Source organism: Carassius gibelio, chromosome A6 (genome assembly GCF_023724105.1).
Source record: "Carassius gibelio isolate Cgi1373 ecotype wild population from Czech Republic chromosome A6, carGib1.2-hapl.c, whole genome shotgun sequence".
Classification (NCBI taxonomy): Eukaryota; Metazoa; Chordata; class Actinopteri; order Cypriniformes; family Cyprinidae; genus Carassius; species Carassius gibelio.
The window spans coordinates 24,164,015-24,177,889 of record NC_068376.1 but is presented as its reverse complement, the minus strand read 5'-3'; the positions used below and the strand labels follow the sequence as shown (position 1 = coordinate 24,177,889).

The window sequence follows — 13,875 nt, the reverse complement described above, 5'->3', positions numbered from 1 at the left end:
GATAGAAGTAAATCCTTGTTACATGTCTGCTAATAAAGAATTACCACCTTTTATTGTTGCAGAGCCTTTATCTGTCTAAAAACGACGGGCTATGCAAAGCCGAGCAGAGATTTGCTTTTGAAAATTGCTTTTCCCTGCAGCAGGCCTCTGGAGGGAATACAGAGAAAGAAGCCAAGCAAATGGCAATGTGCTGTGTTTTAGTGGCCATCTTATATTCTCAAGGGCACAACATGCATTCAGAGACTGTTTCCTATTTCATCCAGTTCAAATCATTAGTATTCTGAGTAAATTGGGAAATTAAGAAGATCCGTTTATAAATGTGGCCGCAGAGCCATTTTTAGACTGGCTATTTCAGTGTACTATCGTAGAGAAGCGCAGTGAGTTTGGAAAGATGCGTAACACACTGTATTGCTTCTTCTCTCCGTCCACATGGCCAGCACAACAACTCGAAAAAATATTAGGCCTTCAGAGAAGGCCTAAGCATGCCCATTGATGTTTGTAGTCAAATCTAGGGCCACTGCCAGGAACACTGATTATGAATTTGCTTCCTTTTCGTGGATGTCTGGCGACCAAGTCTTCCCAGTTATCTTTGATTGGCAGAGTGTTTGAGAGTGCTTTGCTTATTATTTGAATTGGTACTGCATTTACTTGTTTCATCCACATTGGATGGTTGAATTATTTGACATAAACCGGCAAACGACAAGTGAAGGGAAGTTTACTTCTAGGCCTTCTTGCTCCTAGTAATTGCCTGTTGTCTCCAGGGTGCGCTGTCTGGAGAACTGCCAGAAATTCCCACTTAATTTGCTGACAGTTGTGTAGGACAGCAGCGATGGAGAGAGTTCTGAATACCATCATTAGTCCCTGGTTGGAGAAACAAGCTCTTCGTTCTGGGAAAAGGGACAAAATGCACACAAAGTGAAAAGTACGGCAGGGTAGAGAGAGAGAGGGAGAGAGATTCAAAGGATGGAGGTGGAAAAGAATGACAGATCAAGAAACAGGAAACGAATAGGTTTATGAAAAGGATGTTGATACATTTAGCATGATGTCGGTTCCTGTCACTGCTGTCAACTTCTCGAGAAGATCATTTAATCGTCGCCCGACAATACCGACATGCAGCATGCAGTCTAAAATAAGGATGTTAGCAACATATTGAATCATTCACCGACGTAGTGGGCGAGCACATGCTAGCAGAGGTGTCAAGTAACGAAGTACAAATACTTCGTTACTGTACTTAAGTAGAAATTTGGGTTATCTGTACTTTACTTGAGTGATTATTTTTCAGCCGACTTTTTACTTCTACTCCTTACATTTTCAGGCAAGTATCTGTACTTTCTACTCCTTACATTTTAAAAATAGCTTCGTTACTGCTATTTCATTTCGGCTTGTTTACATTCCGGCTTGTCATCATTAATAAAAAAAAAAAAAAAAACCTATCCAGATAAATCGCGCCATCCGGATGGAGTGAATTTGATTGTGGTTGGATGAGAAGTATAAACATATACCATTCCTACACCCTATTGGTCTGTACGCGATCCATCGCACCTGCACGTGACACAAATCACATCACAGTCCAGCCAGGACATAGACAGTTTTGGGTTCGTTTATCAAAAAATATATTTCTTAAAAGTAGGGTTGGGTATGGAAACGGTATCCGATCGCCTCAGAGTCAGTCCGCTTAAATTTCACATGAAACCAGCGTCAGACCGTCTCCTCCCGTCTTTCAGCGCGCTCTTCAATCCGCAGAGGCGCAGACCGCGAACGGAGCAGCGCATGCGCACTTAAACAAACAGAGGACACAAGGTGTGTGTTTATCGATAGATTGTTAGAATATCCATATCTGTGCAGTTCTTTGTCATAAATACAGTTTACAAAAGGTCACGAGGTAGCAGTCGGTTTCTCATCTGTAAAGTTTTCGCTCATCACACCACAGCCGTTTCCTCCAGCGAAAATCTAGCCCTTAACACATATGAATGAACACATACTTTAATTACACTTACTTAAATATACTTAATTTAATCATACGGACTTTATACATACACTACTGTGCAAAAGTCTTAGACACTTTAGTATTTTCACTTAAAAGAATGGTGTTCGGACAGTTATTTATATATTTTGCTGTAGTGTGTCAGTATAAAATATCAGTTTACATTTCCAAACATTTATTTTGCCGTTGTCAGACTGCTTGTGCATTCAAAATCGCACTAGATTATTATTAAAATTAATGGCAAACTGATATTTCCAACTGACACACTACAGCAAAAGATATAAATAACTGGCTTAAAACCCTTTTTGGGGAGAAAATACTCATTTTTCCATAAGACTTTTGCACAGTACTGTATTTTAAAAACGACATTGTTGCTACTTTATAAAGAATGACCATACAGTAATTCACAGAACTGATTTAAGACAGTGACAGACAGCACTCATCTTAACTAAATATCAGAGTGAGTGACAGAGATACAGTAGAAACATTATGTGTGGTTTTGTATTAAATAATGACCCAGATTGTGAAATACATTTTTTAGGCTTAGATTAAGGGAAGCACAACTTGCACAACAAGCTATGGATTTATTTAAAATATTTGTAATGTTCTTTAAAGTTATCCATAGTTTTTTTGTGGTTCTTTTTTTTAAAGTATCGGTTCAGGCACCATTTAGGAGCCGGTACCGTTTTAAAAGTATTGAAAAGGCACTGGACCCTACTTAAAAGTTATTATTTCTCACTGGCTCATTTACCAAATGAGTGCTTTTTCTTCGTCCTCCACAAATTAAGCTACTGTAGGTAGTTTGGTAGCGAGACGTTTGAATAATTTAGCGTTTTCGATTGACGATGCGATTGACAAAGTTGTGATAAGTAGGCTATACCAACTTTGTAACTCGTTACCCCCAACACTGGACATAGCAGACGTATGTACCAAATACAAGAAGCTATCAATCAAGAAAGTATCAGGATTATGATTTCTTTTTCAGTTTTAGTTTTTGATTAATCACTTGGATTAATCATTCATTTTGACAGCACTATAATGTTTACTGTAAATAGACAACCATACAAGTGTAATTGTTATTAAGCCTGCACCAATGTTCTTGTCCATCGCCCTCGCAGATTCCTGCAGCTAATCTTGGATGTACATTTACATTCCATTAAAAGTTATTGATGACAAGCCTCTGAAGTTTGACTTTTTGCACCATAACAATACTTATTGGCAACTAGTCATCATATCTCTAGTCCTTTAATGTATTTGCATTGTACTAAAGTGCGTTCATTTTAAATGGGCATATATGCGGCTGATGAAGACCTGAAGGTCGAAACGTTGCTTGATTAAATTCCTCTGGAGCAGTAGTTTTCAGTGTTCAGACTTCACTTCTTTATTTGTCTATATCATTTAGTTGTCTTGCACCTGTGTCCTAATTGGATGTTTGGGATGTGCACACCATTTTTGTATTTTCATATATGCGGCTGAAACAGGAAGCCTAGTGCATCCCAAATTTTTCAACATGAACATTTTAATATAACATTATAGTCATTATGGCATATGGCCTTTAGAAAAATGTTTTTTGAGGAGGTGGGGTAGTACACAATAGGCCCCTGTGGTGCGGCCTAAGCTTTTGTTCTTAATGGCATTTTTTTCCCCTTACATTACTTTTACTTTTATACTTTAAGTAGTTTTTTAAACCAGTACTTTTACACTTTTACTTGAGTAAAAAGCTTGAGTTGATACTTCAACTTCTACAAAAGTCTTTTTAAACCCTAGTATCTATACTTCTACTTGAGTAATGAATGCCAGTACTTTTGACACCACTGCATGCTAGATAAGTAATTAGAGATGTCAACTTTATAAACGCCTTAACTGTTTTGTCATTAATGTATCATTTGATTGCTAGCTCCAGTGCATATGTGATTTTGAGGGGGTGTTTAAACCGTCCTACACTGAGTCTAAAACTCTTGGGCATTTTATGTTGTTAACAAAGGCGGTTAAAGCTTTTTGTAGATAGCACTGTAAAACATAATAAGAAACCATCTGACCAAAACACAGACCGCTCTGGCATTTTGGGGTGGGCTTATGAGAAATTGTTGAAACCACAAATATAGGCCATAGCTGAGAAAAAAAACGGTTTAGAAAACCTAGAAGTACTTTGCAGAAATGTGTAGACTTTGTTATCTGACCTGAAAAATATTTTTTTCTTGCAGGCACAGTCTGACGTAATCTCTCTCTCTTTTTGTTTCAGACTCAAGCAAATCAGTGTCGGTATGTAGTGGGCAGCATACTGTGTGAAAATGAAGAGAAACCTGATGAAGAGCTTCAGCGTCTATACGAGAAATTCGGCTACAAGGTCATCTCCTTCCCAGAAGTCACCTGTGCTGTAACTTCCTCGTTTCCAAACAGATGCACTCTGTCCCCCGTCTGTGGTGCTTATAGAGTCTATCCTGAACTACAACAGTATATAAAGGTAACAGTCATGCTTATTTTTACATTTGACTCATAATTACTAACAAAGAACTACTGCATGAATGTTTTGTTTTTGTTTAATGTATGCTGTATGTTTACCTTTTATAGAACATGGCTCAACTTATAGTTTACAGCAAAATGGAATCCCAATGTATGTGTTGCAGACTGTTATTGAGTTGCAGGGTTTATCAATTTCCAAACCATTCTCACAGCTGATAATATACCACTAAATTACAATATAGGATACCTTGACTGAACTTGGTTGGAGTGAACCGCTCTGCTTTATATACTGTAATTTCTATGGTGCTGTACACACCTCACATTGCTACTGGTCAATATATGGCAGATCTTATGGAGGTAACAACTTAACAACTTCTGTTTGGACAGATAACTTGATGGAGAGATGGTAAAGGGGCTGTTAATGAGTTCAATTTGTGTGAGCTTGCTGGTTATCAAGCAAAGTGTTAGTTTTGGCAGGTCACATCAGTCAAGCTCGCATCAGCTAATTCTCAGCTGATCCATGTCAACCAATAGGGATACAACGTCTATCACAGCATCCATATGTAAGATCCTAGAGTATCATCTGATGTGTATCGCTGCTCTCCCTGCTCTTATCTATGCTAAGCTACATAAATGTGCAGGGATTTATTGTCCAGAAAAGAACCATACCACCAATCCAGACTATGTGCTAACTGTCTGTCATCTTTGACAATAGCTGTTCTGACAGAAATCAGGCATAGCGTTAGTTCTGGCAACTCACGTCAGTCAAGCTCGTATCAGCTGACTTTCAGCTGTTCCAGGTCTACCTAAAGGGATACAATTCCTATCACAGCATCTAAATATAAGGTCCTTTAGTATTATCAGCAGATTCCATGTTGCTTAATAGCTAATTACCCTCCTCCATCCCCAGCTCCTCCTCTCATCCAGTCAGGATTCGGCCTTCTGATTCTCCTTTGAATCAGACTAATAAAGCCCTAGATTTAACTACAATAAAAAAAGTACATTAAATTATTGAACATTAATAAAAAATCTGCAATACATTTATATTGGTAAATTACCATAACACCATTCTAAACTGTATGCTAATTGTCAATCATGTTTGATGATTGTGCTAGCGCTAGTTCTAATGCTGTTTTTGTGATCTTTTTCCAATAAGTAAACATCTAGTGTACACTAGCAGCTAGCTTTCAATGCATTTGCAGCCCCATATAACACTTTTGCATTGTGGTAGCTGTGCACATTGGAATGCACAACCAAAATTGGCAAACTCGTGGCTTGCAATATTGACATGACAATCTGTCCTAGTTGTTGCACTGGTGCATGGGCCATCACATATAGTACAATGCTGTCTGTACCAGATGCTCACTTATTTCCCTAGATAAACTGTATTTTGTCTACATACTACCCTTGAATACAAGAAATGTATGTAGTTAATGGACTGGCATGGCTCCATACTGTGACTAAAATAAACATAACATAAAATAAACATTTGCAGCAATAATTTATAATGTAGATGCTGTCAAGATAACTTTATGTCCATATGTGTTTTTGTCAGATATTATTTTGTTAGAGTGTGTGCAGTGTGAATTTTGATGTTTGATTTGTGAACAAGTGGCTTTTATTAACCAGATCCTGTTAATGAGTCCGTCAGTTGAATAGATTTACAAAACAGTCTCAAACCTGCTTGTTTGTAAACAGTTTGAATTACAACTTAATAAATCAGTCTTATTTAAATTGCTGAATGCAGTCAATCTATTCAGTCAGGGAATCAGTCAAGGCAGTGTTTCTCAGGAACATCACAAGCCTAAGATGATTTTAGAGACCTTTGGTTTGAATGGTTTCTGTGATATACTTTGGCTTACAATGTTTTTAGTGAATGCAGCTCAGAGCCATTGCTGATTTCACAATCACTACCTCAGTGAATTGTGGTTCATTTTTTGTTTACGATTTGAAAATGAATAATTTTGTTTTCACTTAAACTAATTAAATTTAAATTAAACATTAGTTTTGGTAATCTTTATGGTGGTATTCTGAAAAAAAAGGGTTAATATTTTCAAGAAATTGATTAAAATGTAAGATGTATACTATTTTTCTATTATATATATATATATATATATATATATATATATATATATATATATTAAGGATTGATTATAAACACAATTTAGCTACAGGTCTCTGTCCATTTTCTTGAAAATAGCCAAAACTATGATGTAAGAACAGTGAAAGCACCTGATTTCACTTGTTGACCTTGCAGGTCTTTTTTTTTTTTTTTTTTTTTTTGGGCTGTCCTTTCCTCTTTCTCTCATCAGCTCACACACTCACACACACACACACACACCTGTCCTAACTTGGCTTGTCTGGCAGCTTATAAGAGCAGTGCAATAGTTACATGAGCTGTGCAGTGTAGGAGTCGGCACAAGATGTTGCATTATGGGATTGTGTGTGTGAGTTTGTAATATGATGTATATGGAGTGGCAGAGTGTACAATAATGGGACTGAGCAGATGAATAATGGAGAGACATTCACAAATGCACGTGTATGTAGGAAGGGACATGTCTTCACAATGATTTATTGAATAAGGTCTGGCAGAAGTTCAGACTGGTGCTTCCTTTAATATGGAACTGAAGTAAGACTTCATGAGAAGACCTCTGTACACGTTCCACTATGACACAGAGCATGCGCCACACTTCAGCGACAACTCAGACAGGGCATATAATGTCTAGAGTGTTTGCTGTAATATGCTCAAGCAGATCAGTCCCTTGCATACAATTACTATATTCAACATATTTTTTTTATGTTCTAAAAGCATTGGTAATGCATTGCCACTATCTAGCAGGCTTATTTTTATAGTCATATTTTTGTCAACAGTATGTTTGAATTGAAATGGTTAACAGTTATCATGATATGTCTAATTTTTTTTTGTAATTTTTGGGGCGAAAATATCACTTGAATATACCTACATATATTTTACTAATACATTTTAGTATATTTAAATTGTTGCATATGGTCATCTGTGAAATTTTTTGGATAAATTAAGAATGAATGATTTTAAAAGTGATTCAGCTTGTACTGATTCCTATATGTAAATGAACTGAAGGTCTGCATTGTATGGATTTTTAAATCCTGTTCCCATAAGATGTCCTGTTCGCCCAAAATGTTACATTTGTCCTGCTCCCACCAGCAACTTTAACGTTTTGTCCCCCTCTTGCCTGTAAAAGATGACCAAAAAAGGCAACAATCCAGCAACAACTTTGCTACCAAGTATCAATCAGTGATGACTTTAAAAGGTCTGTAATATTCACAATGTTGCTTAATTTTAAATCTTAAATTCATTGTGGATATTCAGTGTGTCACCCAGCCCGGGCTTGTGTGTGTAGTTCCTGTAAATATCCTGTGGAGTGAACGTGTTGGGAATGGTTTCTGTTGGTTCTCTGCCGAGCTTGGCATTTGGCACGGGGAGGTGCAGTCTGTTGTGGCACGGGTCAAACATTGAACTGCTCCACTGCCAACCCTAGATATCCCTTTTTATTTTCTCCGTTGACAAATTCCTTCTCTTTATTCCTCTCCCACACACCTCTCCATATTTGGATTAGTCCCTCAGTCCTCTCTTATGTATCGTTCTTTGTGGAGGAGATAAATCACTTGTCCACCCGCTATCGTTAGAAGACACAGACACATTCTTCTCAATCTGCTGAGAAGCCGAGGCTTCTCTGAAGATGATAAACACACTCACACAAACACATGGGCCATCTGTTAGACAGCGAGAGGGCAGAATCTCCTGCACCCACACAGGACTTCATCCCTAAGAAACACAGCTTACACAGAGTATCTGGGCAGTCCCATTACACCGTAACAGTGATTTCAAGCTGTGAGCGCGCGCGTGTGTGTGTATGTGTGTGTTTGTGAGAGTCCATGCCGACCCTTGAGTGAGCCGTGTGAATCTAGTGGACGGCTGGCTGTCAGAGGATTGACTAAACCCATTAAAAGAGATGAGGAGACGATTTTTAAGAAATAAGAATAAAGGAAGGGCGAGATGAACTACATTAGAGGGATTTGTCTGAGCTCTTACAGTCTTCTAACAACGCACCCCGTCTCAATGCTAGAGTTTTGACTAAACTCCAAACACAAAGTTTTAATCTGATTAAAAGCATCTCACTGATCCACTCAACTTCACGTTTAAGAAATTGAACTGATTAGTGTTTTCTGCCTGATGATGAAAATGTTGGTTGCACTTTTTATAGTCCTTGGTTTCAAAAAGTTCTATAAAGTCCTATAAAAATGTTTTTTTTTTTTTTACTTTGCAGATTAATGAACATCTTTGCCATTTTTTAACTTATTTTTCATGAAGATTTTCAGGACATATGATGTATTCTCTGCACGTGTAAAATACTTTTTGTAATGATCATTACATGTTATTAATTTCAAGCTAATCTATCTCAAGTTGACTCCGCCCACCTTGGCAGTTACCTGGACAACATACTGATTCTATTTCCCTCTAGTCCATCAGCTCATGAATAATGCAGCTCTGTCCCTCTGTATCCTGTTTGATGTTATTATTTGTTAAATTAAACATGCAAAATCGGTTATGGTAGTACACGGCATCCATATTTAATGAGGTTTCCACTGTGTGGGCAGCTGGAAAAGAAGCGCAATGAATCTGATAGGGCAAAAAAAATAAGCTAATAAAAAGATTAATCAAACATATGGTGATAAGCAAGATTACTTAAAAATTTGTACAAAATGTGAATTTTGTGTGTGTGTATACCACCAGTCGCTCATGAAATATTTTTCTGAATAGGCAATACCTTATTTCTCTTAGCACGGTTTTACTTCCTACTACTAATTTTGTGTTATCTTTTATTAACTGAAGCTGGTTCTAACACGTCAGCTAGAAAGGATGAGAAAAGAGAAACGGATAGAAGCTGACCACAGGCTCCCCTTTTATGCTGAATGTGCCCCTCTAGAGGGAGTGTGTGTGGGTGGGCTGGCAGACGGTCTGTTTCGAGCTATTTGATCCTCACAGGTAGCCCTACATCTTTAATGAGACCCTATCCACCCTCCCCCATCTCTCTCACTTTCTTTACCTTCACCTGGCCTTCCTTTGGGCCTATTTACACCTGCTATTAATATCTGTTTTGGGCATCTAAAAGATTTGGAAGCATATATGCATACTGTTCAAACATTTGGGGTCAATAAGATTATGTAATATTTTTAAAACAAGTCTCACCAATTCACCAGTCTGCATTTACTTGATTAAAAATACAATAAAAACGGTAACATAATAACGGTAATGTTATTTCAATTTCTAAGACTGTTCTATTTCATTATATTTTAAAATGTCATTTTAATATACTGATTTGGTGGTTTAAAGAATTATTTCTTTTTATAATCAATGTTGAAAATTTTTGTGCAGCTTTATATTTTGGTGAAAACTGTAGGGGTGGTTAATCTGTCTGATTTCCCGATTCGATTCGATTACGATTATTGAAGTCCCGATTCGATTACAGTCGATTTTCGATTATTAACGATTCTCGATTAACGATTATTGATTTTCCATTTCACAACAGTAAGTAGTAAACAAACTGTGTAAATCATTACTAATAAATGGTAGAAACAAACCGAATGCATGTAGCGGTTGGGATTTTCAGTTTACTACATGCAGCAGGCACTCTGATTCCATGTATGGGGCACATATATATTATTCATATGACACACAAACACAAGTAGACAAGACTTTTTTAGTTCAAAATCTATGCCCCGTGTCACATCGCCTCTGCTTCTGCTATGAGCAGCGCGGCCAGATCTGCCTCGCGCACGCGCCGAGTGTGCACAGCTCGGACTACTGTCAGGGTCATTGCGACTCCCCACCTTGCCTCCTAACTGTCCTATGAATACTTCGACCTCGTCTAACATACCCAGAGGCATTAGACAAAGTTTCCACTACAATACTGTCACCGCGATTGCGGAGAGGTGCGGTCAGAAGACAAATATACATGTCTAGCGCGGAAAAAATCTCCCGCTTCGTCCCCGCAACACTAACACGCCTGCTAATTTCGCAATGAACACTCCGACCCCTGCAAACATTGTTCACACCTCTGACATTTGGCAAAGGACCATTTACATTGGGCAAAGGATTCACCGTTTGTGCTTGGTGTACTTTCACTTTCAATATCACCGTCATCTTCTGGATACAGATATTCCCCTTCAGAATCAGTGTCCGCGAATAGAAGTCCCAACACTTCATTGCGGGTTTATTGAAGCCTTATTGATGCCATTAGATAATAATAAAAATAATAATGATAATAATAATAATCTAATGCCAATACTCGCTGACGTTGACAACATTGGTCAGATAAAATGGCTCACTTTCACACTAGCTCCGCTTTTTTTTCGCACTGATTCAATGCGCTCTCGAATATTTTGTTAAGGAGCATTACGTTTTTTTGAGTCAGAGATTAAGTATTACATGTCTGCTATCTGGTGCAGGGGAGGTCGCGTGAAATTTGACACCCTATTTGACAAAATCGGCCGTTTTATTCAGTGCCGCATCTTGTCGAGTAAACTCGACCATGGTGCCAAGAGGGTTAGAGCTCCTGCCATGAAAACCAAAATAAATCCACACGCTTGCTTTGAGCCCAGATGGAGCTGGGTGGTTCGGTTGGTTGCTCGCTCCTGGTTTTTCCATTTTACACACCTGTTCTGGCTGCTTGCTAACTGGAACTGGGCGCGTTCGTGACGTTCAACTCCCGGTATAATTTTTTTTTACAAAATAAAATAATGCAAAAAAAAAACAAAAAAAAAAAAAAACGATTTTTGAAAATTTAATAATCGATTCATACTCGTCCATAACATACTCGCGATTAATCAATAATCGATTTTTTTCACCACCCCTAGAAAACTGATATAAGTTAGAATTCTTTGATGAATAGAAATAGATCACACAGTCATAGAATAGCACTTATTTGAAATGGAAATCATTTGTAACGTTATACATGTCTTTTATTTGTCTACGTTGATCAGTTTAGTGGATCCTTACTGAATAAAAGTATTAATTTCCTTCAAAACTAAATAAATACCTACAGACTGTACCTAGACTAGTCGTTATTTAAATAAGCTAAACATGCAGCCAAACTACTCTTTGTAAAAAGTAGTCAACTACACTATAAAACAAATGTAAAAATAAAATTTATTTATTGGGCAATATAATATGCAACTGGTACATCAATCAAAAATATTCAATTATATTTGTAATTGTAATATAGTCAATGATATTTTTGCAATTCAAGCACAAAAACCATGAGAATATCAGGTTGTGTAATGTTAAACAGAAAAATTTAGATAAGAATAATAGAAGGAAAAAGAAGGTTTAAATGGCAATCTGCTGGCAAACTAACCACTTGTAATTGGATGGATGTTAATAGTAGGTGCCTCTCTCTCTCTATCTCTCTATCTCTCTCTCTATCTCTCTATCTATCTATCTCTCTCTATCACTCTAAGCCTAAATATGTGGTAGCTATAACTGACTAAAGTGGCTTTAGATTGCCTAGCATTCAGCAAAAATTAACTACACTATTTGTGCAGCCTTTTAGACTATTCTTGTCAGACGATCATTGACTAAATCAGTGAAGTAGCCAATCAGTGAGTGTGTTTGTATTTGTGTGTGTGTGTGTGTGTGTGCATATGCATTCTGGTGAGGGCACGGCTGTATTCCAGATATAGCTGCTTTGTAATTGATATGGTCTTCGTGGAGCATTGTTCACTGTGTGCTGACACTGATAATATGTGTACGTTATCATGGATAACTGAGGCATGAGCCAGGAGCAATGGTGGGTTTTGTAATGGATGCTTAAGATCCAGTCTTGGGATATTTCACGGATTCACTTTTTTCTGGAGGTTAAGGAAAGTTCAGCAGAAAATCCCTTCAGGCAAGAGTGATTTTCATGAAGATAAATAGAAAATGTATTTAAATATAGTGTAGTTCGGGGCTCAGTTTCTATCTGTTTAGGATTTGTTTTCAAAGCTATCCAAAAATATGCATGTTATGTTCATTAAAGGTTGTTAGATTGCATTAACATTATATGGTTCATTTTGCATGAACCCTTAATGAATTGGATAAAATATATGGCATGGCACTGAATGATTACCGTACTCTATTTACCTTGTATTTCGCAAGGGTGCATCAGGTGAAAAAGTTGTTAGTCCATATGTCTGTCCTCTAATTCAGAGGTTCTCAAACTTTAATAATTTGTTCAGATGGGGCAGTCTAGGCTAAAACAAGTCTACTGATACTTCAGAGTTGAGTATTAATAAATAATTCTGACCTAAAACATTAAATGGTTATTAAAATCTGTCAGGAAATGGCTTAAGGACCTTAGACTTTTAAAGCTTGTAGTATTTAACATTGTGAGTTTAAATGACCCACGTTACACAGTCTACTACAGACCAGTACCTGAGACAGTTGTATAGATCTTTTGGATTTGTGTTAAGATAGTTTCCCATTTACTTTTTTCTTTTGCATTAAGGTGATAAGTTGGTGGTGATGGAAGTGAGACCCGGAGGGAGTATGGTTGATGGGTCAGACCAACACCCTTACACATTAACAGTGCATGAATCAGTCTCCAGCACCTCAAAGTCCATGCACACAAACACTCATTCATATACACATCATTTGATTTTATATATATATATATATATATATATATATATATATATATATATATATATATTTGCTTATAGGTGTTTAAAATGTTTTTTGTTGAATTCTTTTAATGGTATCGGTTATAGTATAAGATTGACTGCCTGATAATTATTCTAGACTGTATTTTCATTTATTTCCCCAGTGGAATGCGAGAAAATATTACCTAGACCTATCACAATCAATATTTTTTTCTTAAAAGTGTGCGTGCAGGTATGTGTACTGAGCTGTTTTTCCCTTAACATGAATTTGTTTTCCCCTGCGTGTTTGCTGTATGATCACAGATTATTATACCACTCTCGCTTTCATTTATATAGCACCTTAGTATTACCATGTTTTTTTTAGACATACAGCCATTGTAGTAAAAATGTTTATATATAAATGCTGTTCTTTTGAACTTTCTATTTATTGAAGAATCCTGTTTGGAATGACTTCAGGGTGAATAAATGATGACAGAATTTTATTTTTGGGAGAGCTATCCCTTTAATGGATTTATTTGGCTTAAAATTTAAGTCGCAGGACATTTTGAAACACATTTTGGGGGAAAATTGTTAATCCTACACACCAGTTTAATATACTGAGACAAGTGTAAATAAGCCTATCACAGGTTGATTTTAACAAAAATTATAAACACTGAGGCATGACACCACACAACCGACACAACAACATTTCTTTAACCAAATGTTTAACCAAGGAACTAATATAATTATATTTTATCATATTACTTGGG

The 13,875-nt window shown here is 37.0% G+C and overlaps 1 protein-coding gene across 1 annotated transcript in view; it reads left to right on the top strand.

Annotated features, from left to right (window-relative positions):
• The window catches only part of LOC128015821 (testis-expressed protein 264), a 63,118-nt gene that overhangs the window by 11,568 nt on the left and 37,675 nt on the right, over window positions 1-13,875 (top strand). The window contains exon 2 of the mRNA XM_052600005.1: window positions 4,227-4,448. Coding sequence (XP_052455965.1) covers window positions 4,227-4,448 — 222 coding nt within the window. The remainder of the gene's footprint in view (window positions 1-4,226; window positions 4,449-13,875) is intronic.